Source organism: Ambystoma mexicanum, chromosome 1p (assembly GCF_040938575.1).
Source record: "Ambystoma mexicanum isolate Mex_15411 chromosome 1p, UKY_AmexF1_1, whole genome shotgun sequence".
Lineage (NCBI taxonomy): Eukaryota > Metazoa > Chordata > Amphibia > Caudata > Ambystomatidae > Ambystoma > Ambystoma mexicanum.
Genome location: NC_090921.1, coordinates 1128964095 through 1128984743, shown reverse-complemented (window position 1 = coordinate 1128984743; position 20649 = coordinate 1128964095). Strand labels below are relative to the sequence as shown.

At 47.2% G+C, this 20649-nt stretch overlaps 1 protein-coding gene across 3 annotated transcripts in view; it reads left to right on the top strand.

Annotated features, from left to right (window-relative positions):
* MBTPS1 (membrane bound transcription factor peptidase, site 1) overlaps positions 1-20649 on the top strand; it is a 1184166-nt gene that overhangs the window by 530746 nt on the left and 632771 nt on the right. For all 3 annotated transcript variants that reach the window (XM_069604782.1, XM_069604783.1, XM_069604784.1), the window contains one exon: positions 19811-19878. In XM_069604782.1, coding sequence (XP_069460883.1) covers positions 19811-19878 — 68 coding nt within the window. The remainder of the gene's footprint in view (positions 1-19810; positions 19879-20649) is intronic.

The window sequence follows — 20649 nt, the reverse complement described above, 5'->3', positions numbered from 1 at the left end:
TTTTTTCATTCGTTTTGGGTTCGATATAATCACTGCATACTGATGCCAGCATTTGTATGCAGCGATATGTTGTGATTAAGAATGGTATCATATTACATTATTGGCATATAGTGAAGGGACAGGTACTGGAGCCCTCCCAACTGCCAACACCCCCCTCTGGGAATAGGACTGGTGCTGGCTTCGACCCTGGTAGGCTCCTGAACCCAGGCAGAGAGGTCCCCCATCCCTTCTTGTCACATGGTCAATTTCCCACTGTGCTATCGCCAGGATGTTATTTTGTCATAGGTTTCAAATTGTGCAGTAAGCCCCATCACATCCATAGTCCCCGGCGTTTGCTACTTCGTGGCATTGGGAAACGCTCTGCCTTTTCTTGCTGTCTTCCCACACTCTGAGATCATGTCCCTTTCTCCTTCCGGGTGCTGCTCCAATGTGTGCCACTGGGTTGGAGCTCTGTCATCTAACGACTAGGGAATTCGGTAGTGGGCGTCTCACGGTGTTCAGCGGCAATCCCTCAAAGTCTTTCTTTCTGCTGCTTAGGCACTTCTGGGGACGGTAGTTCTGCAAGTAAAAGGCAAGAGATCTGGCCAGAACACAGACTGGAAGGTATTACGCTTGGAACAGTGTTACCAATGTTCTTTCATTCACTAACACACAAGTGAGTCTGGGACTGGTGTCCCTCTCTACTCCCTCCATCTCTCAAATAGTACAGGCTCTGGCAAAGCTTGTAGGCTGCCTGCCCACCCCTGGTTGAGCAGGGTGCCTTTTCCCTTCTGATAGGGTCATGGCCCTGCCCCTGTCGCACAAGCTCCATCCTACTGTGCCAGTACATGCACTAGTAAAGAGGATGGGTTTGTGCACATGGTGACACGCCTACCCCCTATTTAAAGTACTGACTCCTAGCAAGGAACATCTCCAAACAGTGCTGCCGTCCAACACAAGAGATGGTCACACTAATTCATCAATTGGGCTTCTCAAAACAGTTCCATAATTGAGCTTAGCATCTTCTCAAGTAATAAAATCCTGTAAACTAAAATAGACACTGAAATTGTGATCGCCTACCTGTCAAAATAACAGACTTTCCTGGCTATTGTTACCCTTTATCAGTAACATTTTCAGTGGGAAGCTGCCAGGTATGAAGGCCTTTAATTTTTGATACCTGATGACAAGACTGCACTGAGCCATCCTTCTGGTGGTCTCATGTGGAGTGGCCACACCTGATAGGGGCTAGGAAAGATATAGAGGTGATATCAAATGAGGTGCAAACTGTAATCGTGGATCCCAACAAGTATACATGTTGACAGGAAGATGTTTCATCGGCCCCCAGTCGTGATCATCATGACCGATGACTCGATCCATATGTGGGTGGTGGGCCACAACCCAGAACACTCGCATCAGGACAAGTGAATTTCTCGAAAGGCTCCATTATCACAAGTTTGGTGGTGTGTTGTCAATCTGCCGAAATGCCACCAAACTGATTTACTGTTACCTCCACGTGGTCCTGCGGAATTACTGCTGGATTGCAAGTGGCAGTATGGCAGTGTTAGTCCCCATTTATGGAGTCCGTAAGACTCCATGGGACTTTCAGCAGAATGACCACTGCAGTAATTCTGCCGCAAGTAATTCCACCGAAATGGCAATTTTCTGGATTTAATGTGGTCGAATTACCTCCAGTATTTAGCTTGAGGTTTCTCCTTCACACCGCCGCCTAAACCATACTTGGGCAGTGTGGTAATGTGGTAGTAACTGTTACTGCTGCATTACCAGCAATTTTAGTCGCACCACCCTACTTGTGATGAGGCCCATTGTCTTAGAACTAGAGGCACATCACAGTGCACTACTTGATTTCCAGTCACTGATGCATAACAAGAGTTCTATTATAAACAGACACCACCCCATTAATGTTTCATTCACGCAAACAAGGGTATTCACTCCCAACACTTGCCCAGGCATCGCAGCATGTTTGGCACTAGTGCCTGCTTAGTGCTAGCATGTCAGTTGAGTAGAGAGTTGTTTAGTAGACTCCCTTCAGATTTATTTATTCATCTGTAACACGCCTATACACAAGTGTTTCAAGGTGCAGCAAGGCAGGAGTGGGGAGAGGCGGTGGGGGCAGACGGGAAGGAGGAAAGTAGCGATCCTAAAAGGCCTTGCGACATTCATATCGTGCAAGTGCGGTAACGAGAAGTGCAAAGGGGAAGGAAGCTGGGTTAGTGCAGGAACTGGGTAGATGGGCCCATGAGGAGAGTGCCAGGGAGGCCAGGTGGACAATGCCAGGGGAAGAAGAGCATGGCGGTGGGGGTCCACAAATAACTGCACGTAAAGGGGGTGAAAGGCTATAAGGGGATGCAAGCCGAACAGCGAAGTATAGGTGGGTGGGCATATGAGGGCAAGTGCAGGATAAGGGTTGGGCGGGGATGAGGGAATAAGTGCAGAGGAAGACTGGGAAGGGGGGGCGGCTGGCCTGGCACCCTGTTATACTCTGAAGGAGCCAGGCCTCCAGTCTCGGTAGATGGGACATTGGCAGAGGAGGAGGGGGAAGGAAGAAGAGAAGAGGAAAGGAAGGTCTTGAGCTTCCGGAACTTAAGGAGATCGGGCTCAAATCTGAGTGTGGCAGGGAGACCATTCTATAGGGGGACACCTGTGGGAGAGAGAGATCTACCTCCCACTCTCCGCTTGGAAAAACGTCTGATTTGCAGAGAGTTGGAGCTAGACAAGCAAAGGGCTCTAGTGGGGAGGTATTTAGGGAGAGCGAGTTGGATATAACTAGGACCTGGCCCCAGAAAGCCTTGTGGATTATGCAGAGGGTCTTGAAGGTGTTCCTTGCAGCAACCAGGAGCCAGTGGAGAGATTTAATGGCTGTAGAGGGGCAGTGCCTGGGTTTGTGGCCAAGGAGAAGCCTTGCAATCCTATTCTGGATTAGTTGCAGGGGGCGAAGGGAAGAGTTAGAAAGATTGATGAAGAGGCTGGTGCAATCGTCCAGCCTGGAGAGAACCAGAGCGCTGGAGACATTGACTTTCTGTGGGAAGGTGAGGAAGGGGAGAATGCCTCTGAGGAAATGGGCCTTCTTGCCAGGTCCACGATATGAGGAGAGAAGGAGAAGGAGAGGGAAGAGTCAAAGATGACGCCAAGGTTTTTTGTTTCACACAGGGGTGAGGGGATGGGGTCCAAGGAGGGTGGCCAGAGTGTTGGAGGGAAAGAGGGAGCAGGGGTCCCAATGAGAAGGATCTCAGTTTTACTGGCATTAAGGCAGAGAGCGTTGGTAGTGCACCATGCCTGAATAGTAGACAAACAGTGAGGAATGAGGGGGAAGAAGAGGAGGTATACGAGGGTAGCTTGAAAGAAAGCTGCGTGCCATCACCATAACACTGAAGGTTAAGAGAGAAGGTGGAGATCAGATGGGTTGGGGGGCGGGGTGGCAGGGTGAATGGATAGAGCCCTGAGGGACATCACAGGTGGAGAGTGAGATGGTGGAGAGGAAAGGGCCCAATTGAAACTGGGAAGGTAGTTCAGAGAGGAAGGTGGTCAACCAATCCAGAGCCGGGTCCTTGATGCCAAGGGTGTCACGGAGCCAATTTATCAGGCTGGCATGATTGACCATATCAAAGGCATTGGAAAGGTCAAGAAGGATGAGAATGGAAGGGGAGCCTGAATCCAGATTAGGGAGAAAGTCTTGACAGGTGTTGAGTTTATTTTTAAATGTTTTTATTGGCATTTTGTATTGACAGAGAGCAGTTGAACATGGATGCATAACAACATCCGGTGTGTCACGAAGTTGCCTAATAAACAGTGCAAAAGAATAACAGGAAACAAACAGTAACTTGACCTTCCCGCCTCCCACCATCATGCGGGTACTTGCTGGCCCCACTTCAGGCCCCGCACCAGACACCATCTAGTTGTCCCTTAGAGTCACAGTGTCCGGGTTGTTGTGGGTGTAGTTTTTGAATCTTGACAGGTGTTGAGGAGAGCAGTTTCCATGCCTCTGGTGGCTCTGAAGCCAGACTGGTGGTCATGGAGACAACCAACAGATTCAGTGTGGTGGATTAGCTGGGATGGCCACCTTCTCCAATAGTTTGGCCAGGAAGGATGTAATGGAGATGGGGCCATAGTTTGCTGGCAAGGAAGTGTCGGAAGAAGGCATTTTGACGAAGGGGTACACAAAGGAGTGCTTGAGGGGGCGAGGGGAAGGATCCAGTGGCAAAAGAGTGATTGCAGAAATTAGCTAAGGCTGGAGCAAGGGTGATAATGTTGTCCTTGATAGTTCTGGAGGAGCAGGGGAGCACCTGTTTGAATGAGACTTTCATAGAGCAGACTTGTCTAGAAACCTCATCAGGTGTTATGGGAGAAAATGAGGAGAGTATGAGGGGAGGGGAGAGGGTAGGGCATAGGAAGGGGGCAAGTGAGGCATGCGAACGGGAGAGGGTGAAGGGTGTGGAGTAGAGGAGAGTGAGGACAAGATGTCCAGAGTTTGAGAAATGAAGTGAGAGGCCAGAGAAGTGCAGGGGGCCAGGGAAGGCAGAGGAGAAATGGAGACTGCAGTAGGTTTGGCGAGTTCCTTACAGATTTTGAAAAGTTCAGCCGTATGGTTAGTGGCTGCAGAGATGCGGCCTTGGATATATAGACCCTATTCTTCGAGCAGATGGAAAGTCTGTATTGCCTTTGGAGTAAGCGGCAGGCCAGTTTGTCAGAGGTTGTGCTTGAAGCCTGCCACTTCCGCTTGTGTTTCAGAGTCAGTCAGAGTGAGAGTCCGAGGAGGGAGTAGGCGGGGGAGTGAAGGTGACTGCAAAAGCGGTAGCTGACACTCGCTTCATCGGTCGAATGAAGGAGAAGGTGGCTGGCAGTGCTGCAAAGTCTTAGCAGGAAGACCAAGGAGGTCCAGTTGAGAGGAAAGGAGGGTATGATCAGGCCAGGAGGGAGGATTAACAAGAGGGTTGGAGATGAGGTCTGAGCACATGAGCGCATCCAAAGTGTGTCCGGCAGAGTGATTCGGACCAGAGGGAAGAATGGAAAGAGAAAGAGTCGGAGGTTGCAGAAAAACCCAGAGGCTGCATCATGGAAGTCTAGGTGAATATTGACGTCTCCAAGGAAGAGAAGTTTGGAGGAGGTCTCGAAAGAGGAGGTGAGGTCAGCCTATTCAAACAGTAAGTGGGAGACCTGGCCAGAGGGCCTGTAAGAGTCTTGCGGCTATTGTTTGGCGGCGGAACGACCATAAACCACCCCTTCTCGTCGACAGCAGTACTCTGAAGGGCCCCAGCCTCTCTCGGGCACTATCTGATCAATCCCCTCCCTCTAGAGAGCATTTCCCTCCTCCAGACCCCTTTGGTTTATCTCTGTGGACCAGAGTGAGGTTCGAAAATTACATGGACAAACACAATTTGTAGACTTTTCTGAAAAGTTCATTACTCCCAAGAGACTTAGGTAGGAAGATTCCTGCCCCATTTTACCAAAGCTGCAGAAGCTTCCAACTCAAACTCGCCAAGAAGTAGTATTTGAGTTTTCTGACCCAGAGGAGACATACGAGGATCTCTATAGTCATGAGGAGAATCCTTTTGGGCAGAACACTACTAACCAGTGCCCAGATTGGGGACAAGATCGACCCAGTCCTTTATCTGGACCTGCCCGCCTCGCCACAACAGAGGCAGTCTTCGCCTATTGACAACCAAATGGCTTTCAATGCAATCCTGAAACGGGCTGCAGACCACTTCCAAATCGCCACACAAGAAGCTGTTCAGTACTCCGATTTTGTTGAGGACATTCTAAAGGAACAAAAAAACCACAAGTCGGGCTATCCCGCTGTTGAATTCCATTAAGAAGTGCTTTGCACCTTCCTTACTGTCTCCTTCCTTTACAAGAGCCTTCAACCTTTGGATTGGGAAACTGTCGCCCCTCTCCGTCTGACCCTATATACATTCAGGGGCATGCCACACCAGACTCCCTTGTTGTTAAAAGTGCTAGCGTGCCACTGTCTACTGCAGAGGCCCTCCACCCCCGACAAAGACTGCAAGAAACTCTATGCTCTTGGCAAGTGTATCACCACGTCAGCAGCATATTCTTCCAGAATTGCAAATAATACTATTCTCGCGAGTTATAGCTATGTGCACTGGAACCTGCTTCAAGAGGTCCCTGTACCCGTGTGATCACGCCTGCTGGTGGTCGTCTCTGAGGGAAGCCATGTGACCCACAACATTCTTAAAAACACGCTAGATGCTGCAGAGATGGCAGGAAGTGCTCTGGCACAGGGTACTCTTCTCAAAAGGCACACCTGGCTAAAAAACTCAGGGTTTAAGCCGGAGACTCAGGCATCTTTGATAAACAAGTCAGTGGAAGAAATACATTTGTTCAGTAAGGCTGTGGATGACGCCTTGGAAATGGTGAAAAAAGAGCATATGAGACTAAAATCTCTCAACCAAATCACAGCCAAACCTTTTCCACAGCGGGGAGGTGCAAACTCTTGCCGTTCCTTTCGGGCCAGTCCTCCTTCCGACCTCCACATGGACAGTATGGCGCAGGAGGTACCCCATGGTCCTCCAGACAAGGTTCAGCTGGCAGCAGCCGATACCAGCAGAGGAGGCAACTAAGAGGCAAGGGTAGAGGCAGTAACAAGTGGCAGTCCTGCTTACTGTTTACCCCAAAGGAAGGTCAAGGCAAGGACAGTAGCAAATAGACAACGCCACAAAAAGCTCCTACAATGCCATCCACAGAGCCCCAGGAGGTAGCGACCGCATGACCGAGCGGGAGTAGCCTACCTTCGGAATTGAGTCAGGTGCTGGCAGAGAATTCGATCAGGCTTTGCCGCCATTAACACAAAGCTGGCTGGAATGGCTTACAATGCAAGAACACACAGACAGGGAAAGCCGCAGAACCTCAGAGGTTGAGACCCGAGCCAGCACGCTTGAAGACACCGGTAATGAAACCCAAGCAATCGGGGAACTTCACAGGGAGGTGAAGTCCATTAGAGACCAGAACTACGACTTGGAAGCGAGGTCAAGAAGAAATAATATTGGAGTGGTAGGGATTCCAGAGTCAATCTTGCAACAAAACATGGAGGTCTTCATGTAGAACTTTATCAAGGAGGTACTACAGGGGCCATCACTGTCCTCCCAATTGCTGGTGGAGAGGGCACACCGGGTGTCACAAAACACTCAGAGACCGGGGCAGAATCCTCTCCAGATTATTGCACAAGTCCTGAATTATCTGGACTGAGACACCATACTTTGGAGAGCGAGAGACCTCGGAGACCTTACATATGGGAACAGTAGCGTGTCCTTTTACCCAGACTTCACCCCGGCAGTCCGGAAGGCTCATCTGTCCTTCCTGGAGGCAAAAAGAGCGCCCAGAGACTGGGAGCTATGTTACTCAATGCAATACCCCTCCAAATTGAGGTTCCAGCATAATGGGCAGACTCACTTCTTCACTGAATCAGGGGCAGTAAATGACTTTATTGAATCTCTGCCAAAGTGATCTACTGGGTTTTACAGACCGTATTTGTTGGATGGGATGACGGTGGGGTGTACTGTCGGCTAAAAGTGAGCTACCAGCGTGCAACCCCCGATGGGTCTTGATAAACCTATGCTGATAATGTAATGAATAAGTCCAGTGGCATACGGAAGAAATGTTTTTATTTTTCAAGTCCTCCCCTCGAGATCTGAGGCAGTGAAGGTCACTTGGGTGGCAGTATCTGGTGCCCCCGGACCATAGCCCATGGTAATGTGGTCGTTGGGTGGGGGTGGATCCATTCATTGCAGGTTGTGGGCGGGCAGTGTGGGAGGGGTTGGGGGATGAAGGGAGAAGGGGGAAGGGGAAGTATGCAAGGGGTGGGGGGGGGCGGTTGTTTGGGCAGTTGGTTTAAGTTGCATCAAAAAGATTGGCATTGCAAAGACCTAGCCAAGAGTCAGACCTTCAGTCAGTTGTATGAGCAGTGAGAAGATGCCTTTACTCACAGCCCTCACCCAAGTAATGACGAATAAGATCATCAGCTGGAATGTGCGGGGACTCAACAATCCGCGCAAAGCCTGCAAGGTAGTGCAGTACTGTGAGTGACATGGGGCTAAAATCGTTATGCTGCAGGAATCTTACCTCATGGGGAAGGGGAATGAAGGGGTTGCCAGAAGCTGGGGCAACGGCAAGTACTACACCTCGTACTCGCCATACTCGGCTGGAGTAATGACACTGGTACACACGTCATTGGGGATCCGCATGAGCGATACTGTTGTTGACCCACTGGGAAGGTATGCGATTTTAGTTGGATGTTTGGGAACCATGATGCTCACACGTGTTAAGATATATGACCCTAATGTGGACGTCCCCAGATTTTTCAATTCCCTGTTGAGGCAATGTCAGGAAAAATTTGCATACCAACATTGTGTGGGCCGGGGCCCTAAACGTGATACTGGACCCGAGGAGAGCCCTGTCAACAGGAGGGTCCGGGGGGTGGGGTGGAGATGGGCAAAGCACCAGAGCAGCGAAAGCAGTCCTGTATGGTATGAGTGTGTTGGAACTGGAGGATGTCTGGAGAGTGCTCAGGCCGGAAGGGGAAGAATTTTCACACCATTTGTCAGCCCACAATACCTCCTCTCGGTTAGACTATATCCTTGCATGTCCACATCTTGTACATCGAACAGACGTTTGTGTGCTGCTCCCGAGAACACTGACCATTCCCCAGTGTTATGGTCTCTACAACTTGACATGGTATCGCCTCGCTCCCACTGGAGGTTTAAACCGGTGGCACTGTCAGACGTGGTGTTCAAGAGTGAGGTTCACAGCTTGATTAAGAACTACTTTAGCGAGAACGTGGGTACAGTATCAAAGATGGGAACTGTGTGGGAGACGTTTAAGGTAGTGCTCCGAGGGGGGTGCCTGTCCCTAGAGTTAGGAGTGCTAAAACTGATGCAGAGGCAACTGGATGACACTGAACATGAAATCACTCGCTTATGGGAAGGGTGGCGGTAGCCAAAATGATAGTGGTCCCTAAGCTCATTTACATTTTCCAAAACATCCCGGTGTGGCCGGGTGTGAGCTATTTCAGGGAAGTGCGTTCCCTGCTGCTCAGACTCTTCTGGCACCCAAAGAGCACATGCATAATCTGGGAAACGCTGACCCAGCCCTGGGAGAACTGGGGTATCAATGCACCAGATGTTGAACTGTACTTTTTGGCGGCACAGCTGTCCTTTGCAAAATTCTGGATGCCTGGAGCCCCAATAACTTCCCATGTGCGTATAGAACAGCAATCGGTTCACCCGTCCTCTCTCCAGGGTTTGCTAATCTCTGGCAAATCACGGGACAAATGTAGATTCAACCTGATTGTCTGTACAATGCATGCCTGGAAGAGATCCCTGAGAAGGCTGTGGGTGGATTGCCTGTTTGATCTGGGTATCTCACCCTGGAATATAGAAACCCAGGCGCCTACCTGTAATTAGGCAATTATTCAGGACTTGAGGGGGACAGGTGTTGCGCGTATGGATGATATGTATCCGGATGGGACATTTGTCACTAGGGAATTGTTTGCAGAAAAGATGTAGTCGTTTTCAACGCACACTACAGTACCTTAGAATGAAAGCAGCTTTCAGGGAGTGGTCTCCAGTGTTCCTGGATATCCCATGTACCACCCTGTTGCTGCAATATATCAGGATTTCCCCCGGGTGCAAATGAGTGGTCTCTACATTATATAAACTACTCCAGACAGTACACCCAGAGAACCCTTTACATGTAAGAGTAAATGGGAGAAGGATGCTGGGGTTCACTTCAGACAAGCAGTGGGGGAGGGGGGGGTGGTCTGTGGCACCACACATAGGGTGCCTTTAACTCTCTGCTACAATTCAACTCAAGACGCTGCACAGAGCGTACATCTCCCCAGCACGCACACACCAATATACCACAAGAACTGCTAACTGCCTGAGATGTAACGCTGATGGGGCTGATCTGATACACATGCTATGGTCCTGCTTTAAATTGCGCTCTTTTTTGTGAGGGAGTGGCCAGCGTCATATCGGAGATGCTGGGACACCAGTGCCATGCAAAATGCTGTGTTGCATGCTTGGGTGGCTCCCTGGGATACCGAACAGTACTGAAGGTTACTCTCGACCTGCATGATATTGGCAAGGTGTGTTTTGATGAAGTAGACGAGTGCATCCCCCCCAGGGATGAACGGGTGGCTGAAAGACTTAAAATGGTTAAGTGACATGGATAAAGAATATGCAAACCTGTGTGGTCTGCAAAACCGACCAAAAACATCTGGAACCGCTTTACTGCATACCTGCTCACCCGAGTAGGCCCACCCAACGCGCTGGATTCGCCCAGTCAATCTTTATAGTTTTCTGAGGGTCATTGGCCCATCCGACTGCTGTACTGATGGTTGTGAAAATGTAATGTTGCAATTTTATCTAGTAATCACGATTCAATGTTAGATAACTATATTTGCCTTTTGTTGAGCTGCGGATCATTCAATAAAGAAAATTTTAAAAAAAAGAAATGCAAAGACTAGCTAACTTAACATAATGAGAGATGAGAGACAGCCTTATGCGGAAATAGATCACTGAAAGGAAGACCGTGTCTAAATCCCAAAAGAGACACAACAGTGTGCATTTCTCGGGACAACAATGCTACTAACCAATCCTACATAAAACTTCTAAAAAACCTCCTCTCTTCGCACACCTCACACCCTAGCTAAACACAACCACACCTCTTAAACCGCAGCAACCCGCACACACTTCACCGCAACAACAAACACACCTCACAGATGCTTACACAACAGCACACTACGGACTTTGACCATATACCAAACCAAAAGCTCTGTGAACGGTGTTCACCGAACTGAGGCTGCCAACAGTACAACACAGCTCCCTTGCTCCTCTCCAAACTTTGCCCTACTAACGCACCCTAACCTACCCCCCTTTTTCTTTCAGAACTGCCAGAGCGCCAGGGTACCACTCTGGTGGTGATGGTGCACGGTAAAAGTATCATTAACATAGAGGACAAGCATGATCAGTTAAAGGTCCTTCTGAACCCACAGACCTGGGTCCTTTAAGACGAGGTAGCAATACTTAGAGGTGGAAGGGGATGCAGAAGTTACTCAAACATCAATGATCAAAATGACTCAGGAAGTTGCCAAAAATGTTTGTTTTATTAATAGTGATCTAAAACAGTGAGTTAGAACGATCATCCGAGGCTCGCACGATTACTCTCCACACATTCTATAAAAAACATAACTTTTATAGTCCACATTCGTCGTCCTTGACGTCATACTACGTGGCAAACTACAAAAAACTACGGAGAGTTGTGGTTGGTTTACAAGAAACATCTAGGTATACGTTCTATATGCCAGTGGTTGTGATTGGGTATCTATGGTCATGTGGACAACTAAGTCCATCGCAAGTGAGTCATCTTCATTGTCACAAAATACACAATGATTGATTGGTTACCAATGATTGATTGGTTACACAAACTATAGGGCTCTCTCGTATGTGGCCTGCTACAATTGGTTGGCACTCTTGTACCCTTCTGGAATGTTCCACACGCTAGCAGCACGCAGGCTAGCATCCCAGGTGCATGGAGGGCTGGCATGGTCTTGCCTCCCCACCCAATTAGCCCAACATCTATCATCACTTCTACAGTCTGCCAGTCAATTAAGGCTTTGAACTTGGCCTTGCAGAAGCTCTCTGTGCCTAAGAATTAAAGGGAGTGTGGCATCATCTTGTCTTCTGGTTTCGGTGTAGCTTGACCTAAAGCTATTTTGATCTCGACCATGTGACTGGAGACCACTCTTTTGAGCTTTTTGCTGCATATAATACTATTAAATGATGAACTCTTGACGCCTTCAGTGTTTTTTCATTCCACTTCAAATAAGTGTTTTTCCTTCTCACGTTCATTGTAGCTTCTTGACAGACATGCAAGCTCTCTGTGGCCAAAACTTCTTGGGGCTGGGCCAGCCAAGCCTTTCTCAAATTCTCCTTCGCCATCAGTTATTTTCCAACTGCGCCACACTGAAATCCTTTCCAATCATAGGGTTCCAAGCCTTGCTAAAGTGCATTGTGGAACATCCAGGTTCTATACATTCCTATGCATATACATTGGCGCATCGCTGCAATCTATTCACTACCTAGCGAGCCTTATGAATACTTTGTCTGCTTGCGTTACTGCATCTGTACAAGTGTAAGATGACTTTGCATTTTCTTTGGTGCTTCTTTGCACAAGCATCTTCATTTCAATTCTGAAATGTTGCTTAATCTTCGGTACTTCATCTTCAGTTTCTATAGAATGTCTATTTTCTCGTCTCGTGTATCTTTTCAAGGTGCGTCAGTTCTGCTTTGCATGATGTCACCAGTCTCATTTTCACACTTCTTACGGGACTCCATCCAGAAGAGCACTATTTCTGTGTTCATGCATGTAGGGCTTTCTCAATGGATACCTTGTCTCGAGAATTATTTGCGTTACAGGCATCCTCACTGGCACTGCACGTGTTGCCATTTCCGGTTCCCAACATATAGGCAACATGAAGGCAGAGCTTTTGGCGGGGGTACTTGGCTCCTCCTCTGCAAGTCCCCCCAGTGGGCGATTCATCGACCACTCATCAATCTTCACATCAAGACATCCTCGTCCAAAGAAATGCTTCTTTGGGACCCATATCTTTGACTCCTTTCAGGCATCTGGCTGATTTCATATGCTCATCAATACTCCAGGTCATAAGACTGCATTGTCCATTGGGACTGCAGTAAATTAATGTTCCCACATACAGGAACTTCATTCCCTCAGGTGCATGAATGCTGGCATTTACGTAGTCTATGATTTCTTCGTCTGTCAGCTCTTTGGGTTCTGATCCTGCTTCAACATCGATCAATCTTCATTCCTACTGCTTTCTTTGCAGTCTTCTTGCATTGTGTGATTATTATTCTGATCACACAGAATCCAAGCATGATCATCACCAACAGGGCTCCAAGGAACTTGAATATGTTCACCGTCCATTGTGGAAACACATGAGAAGATCTATCCAAAACAGCTGTCATCAGCAATGTCTTCCACTTAGTCTACCATTTTGACATGCAGGTTTGTCTGCATCGTTATGGCCTCTGTCAAGGTGCCATTCTCGTCATCGTGAGAAGGTATGAATGTGTAACATGATTCTCCGATTTTGGCACAATAACCTCCATCCATAGCTGTGATCATATCAAGGGCATATCTGTTCTGGAGAGTCATCAGTCTTATGGCTCTACCTCTTCCTTGATAGCATTGAATCCCTTTATGGTAGTGTTGATCGTCTACAGGAGCTCGCATCTGGTTATCTGTAACCATTTGGTATTCGCCATCGTCTGGACTCCAGGCATAAAGATAACAGAAAAACACTGCTGAAGTCTGGCTGAACAGTCTGTGTTCATATGGAATTGCATCAAAAGCCTCTATTGACTTGGCTGAGAAATAATGTTCTCTCTTCATTCGATTCAAAAGTTCAGATGTCTTCTTCCTCAGGTGAGCATCTGCTTTTGGAAATTCACCAATGTTCAGGTTACTTTTCAGAATCACTCATGCTGGAATGTGAATAAGCGCCAAAGAACACATCACTCCCCAATCCTTGGGCCGCTTCATGTAAGTTCTGGACCCACAGGCCCAGTAGTGATCCATTATCACATCTGTCCCTTCTTTCATTCCTGGCACATCAAAAATTCGACCAAACTTTTGATTTTCTCTGACTTTTCTCGTGCCATTGTTTCTGAAGCATAGCTTTGCATTGTCGAGAGGCACTATCTGCAAAGGACCTCCTTTGTCATCAACCCATGTCAGCAGTTTTGCAAGATTCAGCCATAAAGGTTTGCATCCATTTTCCACAGAGTCTGTAACTGGTTTGTGATGACCAGTTACTCCCAGGCTCTGCATATGACTACGCCCTCCTCCCAGCCGTCTGGAGAAAGTACTGTTCCTCAGATCTGCATCTGGCCTCTTTCCTTGCTGCTTCGGATTTCTTCTTTATGCTTTCCTTGACAATCGAGTCTTCTATTTACTTCCCATCTGATTCCAGCTTCTTTCACTCCAGGTTGATAATACCTTATCACATGATTCCTGGAGAATGTCCTTGTTCTTGTCTTCAAATCTTGGACATAATCCTCTTCATCCGGGTCTGACTATTCTGTTGCCCATGCCAAGGATGCTGTTCAGCCCATTAACTGACCTCCTGCCAGGCAGAGTACTATGTGAGTTAGGCAATGAACTGTTTGGACATCTAGTTCAATATCTATGAATACCTTGGACATCCCCATAGCATAAGGCAGGAGTGCACATCAGAAGTTCTTTTGCCCACCTCTTTCATATGCTGATACCACATGTTCCCCAAATGTGCTGAACTGTCTAGATAATCATTTAATTCATAATCATCCTCCTCCCTTGCACTTCTCTTGTATAGTGAGTATGCACCCAATGATCGTGGAGGAACTCAAAAACAGACCTCACTCCAAAAGGAAGTCTAGAACCATTTGTCACAGAAATAGGTGTTTTCTCAAACACCACTGATGTAGGAACAATCACTTATTGCCTAGCCTTTCTTGCAATGTCTAGCTCTGCATTGGTTACTAGAGGAGGAAGAATTGAGGGTATTCTCTTTCTTAGGACCGACAAAATACACAGTATGAATCAGCAAAATTAGGAAAACAACGATAAACATTGAGCAAGCATATATTATGCACCAATACATTATGCTCCACCATCGATGACTCTCCAATCATCACTGACTTTGCTCACTGTCTGGAATTGCAAGGTGGTTAATGGACCACATGATTGCCTGTGGTTACTTTGAAGGAAGGAAAAACTCTTTTTATTCAGGCAATCTCATTAAATGCTCCGGTAGTCGTTGAATTTGTTCCACAATCTCCTTAAGTAATTGACTGATTGCAGGACGATTTGTAGGGTTTCACATGAACACAAAAGGTGTTAGTGTTCCGTCAAACAAGAGAAGGATGAGCTTGGATCTAATAATAAAAGATCCTGGCAAGTAGTTTGTATGCGTCATCGTCAGAAAGAACCATTCGTGCTTTCAAAGAGATGCTCAGGTAATTGTCTAATCTGGTCTAGAATTGCTGCCAGTAGATGTCTAATCGCTTGGCCATTTTTAGGATCTCGGACGAAAATGCGTACATCAGTGCTACGCCCAACAAGTGCAGGGTAAGCTCGGAGTATAAAAATGAAGACAGTTAGAAGTAGTCTGTGTGTATGTCAACATCTGCGAGCCCCATATGGCCCACCAAAGAGAAAGTCGGTGAGAAATGACTCGGAGAACTGCTCTCTTCCAGTCGTCGAACAAAGTCCAAATCTGGCATGTTTTTTTTTTTACTTCTGTGCTTCACAGTCTAATGTCGGAAAACTCCTGGGGCTCAAGAACAGTAGCTTTCTCACTCCTTGCTGTAGCAATTACAAAGTGTTTCAGGGGCGCTACAGTCTAATGTACTCTTTGTCTATCTACTGGGTAGTCTCTGCATCCTCATTCCTCGTCATCGATCTAATGTGCACATGCTGAACTTCTTTTCCTGGACTTGCTTCCGAATGGGTTGGGGGGTATGTCAGTCTCTCCAGCGTAGACTTTCATATCTCATTGGTGAATCCAAGCTCGTCTTCCTTGGACTTTGACTGCTGTTCCATGCAAGAGTGACTCTCGAGTTAATGGTGTCAGGCCAGTGGACAATGGAACAATCTAATGGTTGTATCGGCAGCCCTCATCCTCTGTTTGCAGTGGTGGTCCAGGGAAGACCTCTTGCAAGGGAAGACATTCACCACCCCCGAGTCGAAGCCACTCACCACGGATGCATCTCTGACGGAGTGCGGGGGGTTCACCTCCATCAGACGGCACACGGTGTGTGGTCCTCAGCGGTAGCAGCCAACCAAATAAACCTGTTGGAATTGCTAGCAGTGTTCAAGTCCATGAAGGTATTTCAAACACACCTCCAGGAGAAGACAGTCCTAGTCCTCACGATAGTATCACAGCCATGTATCACCTAAACAAACAAGGGGGCACTCACTCTCCAGGGCTATCCAAACTGTCACAGAATGTATGGAAATGGGCTCTCAAACACAAGATGTTCCTCTTGTCACAACACGTTCTAGGGGAACTTGATCTTCTGGCGGACATGCTCAGCAGAGACTTCCCACTACCTGTAGAGTACAAGTGGCGATTACACAAAGACTTTATCAACGTCTTTGCTGACTGGGGCTTCTCAGAGATCGACTTGTTCGCAACTCTGGAGTATGCACAATGCCCAGATTAGACCTCCAAGTTCACGCAGAACCGTTCCAAGGGGAACAGGCTCTGAAAAACATGGTCAGGGACATTTGTCTACGCTCCCCTCCCACCCCCCACTCCCCTGCTCAACAAGATAGTGCACAAGATGCACCCGGAACCAGTCACACTGATTCTGGTGGCCCGATGTGGGCCAGCCAACCTTGGTTCTCATCTTATGGCAAAGTCAGTCTCCCCTCCCAGGAAGCTGTTGTGCCCGTACAACATGCGGTCACAAGACAGGGGGAAACACTTCTTCCATGCCCGCAAACTCTCAATTTAGCAGCCTGGCTCCTGAGGTCATAGAGTTCGGGCCCCTCAAACTTCCTCAAAGGTGGACTATACAGGACTCTTAAATCTAGGGGTAGCCTCCATCTTGCTTTAGTATATGGTGAAAGCTACAGCATTGTGAAACCTAGGCCTCAATGGTGCTGGACTCTTAAATCTGTGCCTGTTTTCCTCTCCTGCATTGAACAAAGATCGCCCCCACCCGAACAATCTCGAAGCTTACAGTACGTATATCACACACCACCAGTGTGGACACAAGCCGCAGGCACGGCCATGCATCCATGCACGATAGAATGCTGCTATGGCTAAGCACATCCGGTCTAGCATCACATGTAGCCGTCCAGACTGAAACACCTGATGTACCTCAACACCTCTGCCACTAGCATACAGCGACTACCATCTGAAAGGAACTCTGTACATCTGGCCACACATCGACTCTCCTAACAATAGCAATCTATCGCAAACCTTCAAGAGCGCCCACCCACGTGCCTGACTTCTCTTCGGGCTGCTTAGTCAAGCCTTGCCAGCCACCCAAGTCCTACACCGGCAACATGCACACATGCATCTCCTGAGCTAAACGCCTTAGAATTTTCCACCACATCGACTATGGTCACTGATGGCGTTCCGACCAGAAAAAAGCACATTGCGGCCACACAAGTGGGGAAAGAGCGCTATATAAATAACCAAATACAATACATAGTTGGGGAAGCAGAGAAACCTAACACCAGACATTGCTACTCCAGCAAATGGAAACGCTTTGTCATCTGGGGTAATGGCAAGAGCATCAATCCTATTGAATGCACACCAACACGTATTGTCCTGTACCAAACTCGCTGTTTAGATTCAGGCCTGGTTTTCAATTCCCTAAAAGTCAACTTAGCTGCGCTTTCACCCAGAAGGTTTTGTGGTGGAAAATTCAATTAATTTAAACTTTTATGGAAGGGGTAAAAAGACTTCATCCCCCTATTTCCAACCCAGCTCCCGGGTGGGACCTGAACGTTGTACTTACCAGACTAATCGGGCCTCCCTTTGAACCAATGCACAAGGCTATCCTTAAAGCACTCACCTACAAGATCGCCTTCTTGGTGTGATCACGTCAATAAGGTGAGTTAGTGAACTGCAAGCCCTTTCAGTTGAAGACCCATTTGTCACGATTCACAAAGATAAGGTGGTCCTGCACACTCATCCACGATGTGTGCCTACATTTATTTCAAAGTTCCATGTGAACCAGTCCATAGAACTACCCACCTTTTTCCAAAACCCCACTAACGTGGCAGAAAGAAGCCTCCACACACTAGATGTGAGGAGAGCGGTGATCTATTATCTAGAAAAGACAAAACCACTAAGAAAAAACAGTTTTTGTTTCAGTGGCAGCTGGTAGAGTAGGGGACCCTGTCTCTAAATCTACTATTGCAAAGTGGACCGTAAACTGCATCAGACTGTACTACACTCTTGCCAAGAGAGATCTGCCCTTCATGACCCAGAGCACACTCTACTCTGGGCAAAGGGGCTACCATAGCATTCATTGCAAATGTTCCTCTTGAGTCCATTTGTAAAGCAGAAACCTGGAGTTCTGTACACACCTTTACGCAACACTACTACCTAAATGCACTCTAGGTCTGATTGTCAGGTGGGACAAGCGGTGCGAAGACATCTCTTTGCTACTGTTCCTTCTCACATCCAACCACCATTGCTGGATACTGCTCGCTAGTCTATGCACAGCATGTGATGCTAAGCAGATTACCAAGCATCAGAAGACCTGCATTACTCACCGTAATAGCATTTCTGATGATTGGATCTGCTTAGATTCCCATGCGCCCACCCTTCTTCCCCTCATGGATCAGAAGAAACCTAGGGCCTCATTATAAGTCAGCCGGTCCGGAAACAACGGTGGCAGTAAATCCGCCACCACCGTTGTTTCTGGACCGGCTGATTCCGGGTCCTGCGGGAGGTGTCACTCCTGCCAGGTCTGACCTGGCGGAAGTAACACCACCTGCCTGCAGGCGGACATGGAAACACTGGCTTTGTCATAGACGGAACCGGTGTTGCCATGGTCCCCATCCCCATGGAGTCCTCAGACTCCATGGGAATGGGGCTTTACAGAATTCCGCCTCTAGAATTACTGGGTCACCGGGGTTGTAATGCCCCGGTGATTCCGGCAATCATGGAGGCAGAATGGAATTACCGGTCCGATGGTAGCCTGCCGGTTTTTCCAGCACGGCTACCGCCAGACTCGTAATGAGGCCCGTAGACATCTTACACCTTCTCGCTTCTGTACTCACGCTGACTATATGGCTCCCTCACGGCAGAAAAAACCCAATCGGAGGGACCTCAATGCGTGAGGGATTTCGGGTACACTACACATCACGTTGGGGATATTGTTGCTGTCACGCCCATGTCGACGTCCCCTTTCCATGCAATACTCTGCGATTACCACTAGATGTCAGATTATATGTACAGCATGTGAATCTAAGCAGATACAATCATCAGAAATGCTATTACGTTGAGTAATGCAAGTCTTACTGGGAATATCAAACCTACAGGGAGCTTACTGGGAATACCATCTGTTAACGTACCATCGGGTGCATCAGTGTCATCGACAGTGAAATGCAAGAGCTGTTGGGAGAGGCCAGTTAAGGCAGGGCAACGATTGGTTAAATAAATCCAATGGGGTCTAATGGTCTAACGGAAACTGAACATTGTATGTGAATTCGGCATAATGTAAACGGTAATGATCTGCTAAGAGGCTATACTGCAACTGTCATGGTGTGCCAAATGGGCATAATGGAACATTATCTCTGATTTCAATGTCTGGTTATGATTTATTTTGTGACATATGTCTGTTTTGCATCCCTTACATTGGATGTTCTGCCTTCAAAGACCTTCTGGAATCTTTTCTCACCCCATAAAATTTTACATGCTAGGTGAAGATGAACTATGAGTACTTGGAGAAGTGAAAAAAAGGATGACACAATGTATTTATTGGTTTTGCAGCCAATTCGTCAGAAGGTTTCAGTTTGGTCTGAATGCTTCCACTACAATAACGCATTTTACCAAATCCAAGATGCATTTCACCATGCACGGAGCACACCAAAACACCCTTGTCCCTCTTCATATTGGTTTGGGTCAACATTTCAATTTTTCTGATGGCCCTTTTTCTCCTGAAACATGAAATGCATATGAAAGTGCAACAAAGTAAACTGATTTATGAAAGGCATGGATTAGTGAAGTTCTGTTTGTTGCAGATATTAAAACAACTGTTTGTTTTACATGCAGGTGTGGGAGCTGACTGCTAACAATGTAATCATGGTTTCTGCTATTGGAAATGATGGTCCCTTATATGGGTAAGAACTAGCGATCTTCTTTATTGTAAACCTGACCGGTCAGATTAATCTTGTAGTTGAGCCATACTATTAGCTTACTGCAAAATGGAACAGAAATGTAATTTAGTGATTATTCTATTGTGTTTTACTATCCCTACTCTCTGGGTAACTCCATTATTTATCCCAAATATTGGAGCATTGCTTCCTAGTCATTTAACTCCCAGTTTTAAAAACATGTTGGCTATTGGATTTTTTAATCACAAGAACGTTAGACTGTTTGCCATATAATCAGGTCAACACTATCAGAAAATTGTCCTGAAGGTGAAAAACCGACCAAGTTAAAAACACATTTGTGAACTCCCAGCGATATTTAAATTGTTACATGTTCTGTCCTACCTACAAACTTTGCCAATGTCATGTCCTTGATATTAAAGAGAGAACTTAAGGAATTCCCTCATGTTTTATTTTGTTAACCTTAATCTTAGCTGTTCATCCTTTAATCAACTTAAAAAGGTGCAGAAATTGTAACATGTACCGTCACATACCAGAGTACAGCAGCCTTTGACATTCATGAGCAAGTCAGATATCCACATGCAACACCGCCTCACTTGTGCACACCCAGCATTTTAAACACACACTCAATAGCTTTTCACATCAGCACTCTCAGCCTTTTTGCATGCACATATCACAGCCTCACATCCAATAACACTGTAGTCTTAGCTGAATGTAGAGCTCAGAAAAGGTGGATAGAGTACAGCAGCAAATTATAAGGCAAATAATTCAGGAGGAAGA